Source organism: Apodemus sylvaticus, chromosome 13 (genome assembly GCF_947179515.1).
Source record: "Apodemus sylvaticus chromosome 13, mApoSyl1.1, whole genome shotgun sequence".
NCBI classification, from domain to species: Eukaryota; Metazoa; Chordata; class Mammalia; order Rodentia; family Muridae; genus Apodemus; species Apodemus sylvaticus.
Window position 1 is genome coordinate 48,624,397 of NC_067484.1, and position 2,819 is coordinate 48,627,215.

At 41.1% G+C, this 2,819-nt stretch overlaps 1 protein-coding gene across 1 annotated transcript; it reads right to left on the bottom strand.

Moving 5' to 3' along the window:
- Nucleotides 1–382: 382 nt before the first annotated feature.
- LOC127663644 (60S ribosomal protein L28-like) lies at nucleotides 383–700 on the bottom strand. Its single transcript, XM_052155297.1, has one exon. The coding sequence runs from the start codon at nucleotides 698–700 to the stop codon at nucleotides 383–385; it is 318 nt and encodes a 105-aa protein (XP_052011257.1).
- Nucleotides 701–2,819: the final 2,119 nt, after the last annotated feature.

Sequence of the window (2,819 nt, forward strand, 5' to 3'; positions counted from 1 at the left end):
CACACACACACACACACACACACACACTCAAGATTTGAATTCAGGTCTTTAGTCCTCATGCTTGCAGGGCGGGTGCCGTTCTTATCGAGTGAGCCATCTCTTCAGCCTGTCTGTATTTTTTTTTAAATGTAGACACAATTAGGGATTCATTTTCCTCATTCTAAAGTCCTCTTTTTCTTTTGCTTTAAAATCACATTCAGATGGCATTGTTATTGTCCTCTGATAATTCTTCCTCTATTATTTCTCTTCTTTCTCTGCCTAATTTCCACCCCTTTTTGTGGTTGAAAAGATCAATGGGCTCTTCATTGCTTCTGGAGTGTGGGGCTCAGGAGGTGAGTTGGATCTCTTTCAGGCTCTGGCTTCACAGGGTGACACTGGCTCTTCAGATTGCTGCCGTGCTCATATCAGGATGGGACTTGCTTTTGCAGATCATGTGCCTGATGCTGCAGAGGGTGGTCAGTATATTCTTGTTAATGGTGGTCCTCATGTAAGAACTGGCTGGGTTTTGAGTACTGAATCTTTGTTTCATGATCATGATGATCCTTTCGCCATGAGCCACAGGCCCCAGAGTCTTGAGGTAAATCAGCTGCAAGGAATTATGGGCCTTCAAATTATTGGGTCTGGAGCTATACATCTGCTTATTTCTCTTTGAATAACTGGAGCAGTTCTGAAGGATCATCCATTGTGGATGAACAGACATGGTACAGCTGCTCTTCTCCTAAAGGCAGGGTAGAGACAGAAAGAATTGCGACTCTATTGTTTTTCCTCTCCAGTTTCCTCAACATTACTTTGTAAGCTAGTTTAGCATATATAATATATTTATAATAAACTTATGTAATTCTATACTACATCATTGGTTTTAATTATCATAGCTGCTATTGAGTGTTGAGTATAAAGCAATATTACTGAAATGCTAGTAATTAAACAGAAAGTAATTAAAAAGAGGTTTCAGAATCTCATATTTGTTCTCACTTTAGGTTAATTTTAGGGTTTGCTATAACTTTATTTTTTTCAATTTCAAGATTTTAATTTAATTATTAATTTAACTTGCCCCTTCCCATGTAACGATTTAGAGAAAATATCCTCAAGGAAAGAATAATCAGTAGCATCACCAAAAAAATACTGAAAGAGATTAAGAGAAATTTCTTTCATCTTCAAGGTGTGTTTGTCATTTCTATACATCTCTCCATTATTCCCATTGCTCTTGGGCAGCACTTTATACACGACCACATGCTTCTTTCAGATTGAGCATCCCTTGTACACAGTACATACATGTCTCTGGTCAAATCTGTGCAAACTACACACCAACTCGGTAACAGGGGCAAATAATGTAACCTCAAACATCTTAGTAACAGGAGCAATGAAACTCTGAAGGTACAACCTTGTCCCTGGTGTTGAGGAAGAGGGCTAGCTAAAGAAACCTGGACTAGGTGATCAGGGAGGACCATGGCCTGCCTGAGACTAGATAGGTAATTCCAAGCAGAGCATGTTGGCCTCTACCTGTAGTCTCAGCACTTGGAGACTGAGGTGGAGAAAATTCTTAAGTAAATTATTCACATCATTATTAAATAAGATAAAAGGTTTAAAGTTGTGTTATGCCAGTTCCCTTTTCCTACTTGACATACATTACCTGTGTGGCACCAGCATGTATTCAGGTCTTTGGGAGCACAGACTTCAGAAGCATCATGTGTCCATTTCATCTCCCCCATCTTTCTCAAGATTCAGGGGCCAAAACTCCTTATTTCTCTCTACAACTCAGCTCAGTTGCTATTCTAAGTTTATGATTTCCTTCAGCCTTTCCTGTGGTTGAATATAAATATTAGAAATCTATTCTAAATGCTACAGTAGTGGGGTGGGCAGTGATGGGCTAGGCTGTACAGCAGTAGTACTGACATCTATAGGCATGCCCACTGGACCTGCCTGGTCCTGGTCTTTGGTTGCTGGTATAAGTTAAGTCAGCTGAAAGTCTTGACTTTTGTGCATGTGTGTGTGTGTGTGTGTGTGTATAGGAGGGGTATCTTATTTGATGCTAAATATTTATTCAAATGTTCAACATAATAATAGATGTATTCTGCCTTGGAGGCATTTATTCTGAAATTTAAGCTATATTCTTAATTTTCTGTGCTTGTATCCTCTACTGTTTTAGCAATCTATCAAAGGCCACCCTACTGGGGCTTGCTTACAATTTCAGATGTTTGGAATCCACCACCATCATGGCAGCAGGCAAGCAGGCAGACAGGCAGGCAGGAATGGTGCGGGAGCAGTAGCTAAGCATTCACATCTTGAGACAAACAACTGTGAGGCTGGAGGAGAGGCAGAGAGAACTAGTTGGAAATAGCATGGGGTTTTGATACCGCAAAGCCTACCTACCATGACACACCTCCTCCAACAAGGCCTTCCTTGCTAATTCAAATAGTTTCAACCACTGGGGACCAAGTATTCAAATTTAAGAGCCTACAGGGGCCATTTTCCGGCAACCCATTCCAGTCTGTCAATTAAATATTCCACATCACAGTGCTACCAGCTTGCTCCTTGAGTTCTGCTCCGATAGATTCAAGGTCAGAGAGCCTGTGTCTTTGCTTTTTGTACTGGCTTGTACATCAAACCAAACCAAGTCTTTAGCTTTTCCCCCTCTAATTAACCGTGCCATTCAGTGGGTCATCCAGTCTGGAAGGAGTGAGCCATACACACCTATGATGTGCCTGCAGCCAGAATGGGTAGGCAGAGCCTCTCTGAGAGTCCTGTGCAGATTGCAGAAGAGATATGTGACTCCTTTGGCAGATACATCTTTTTAATCAGTGGTGACCTCAATATGTCAT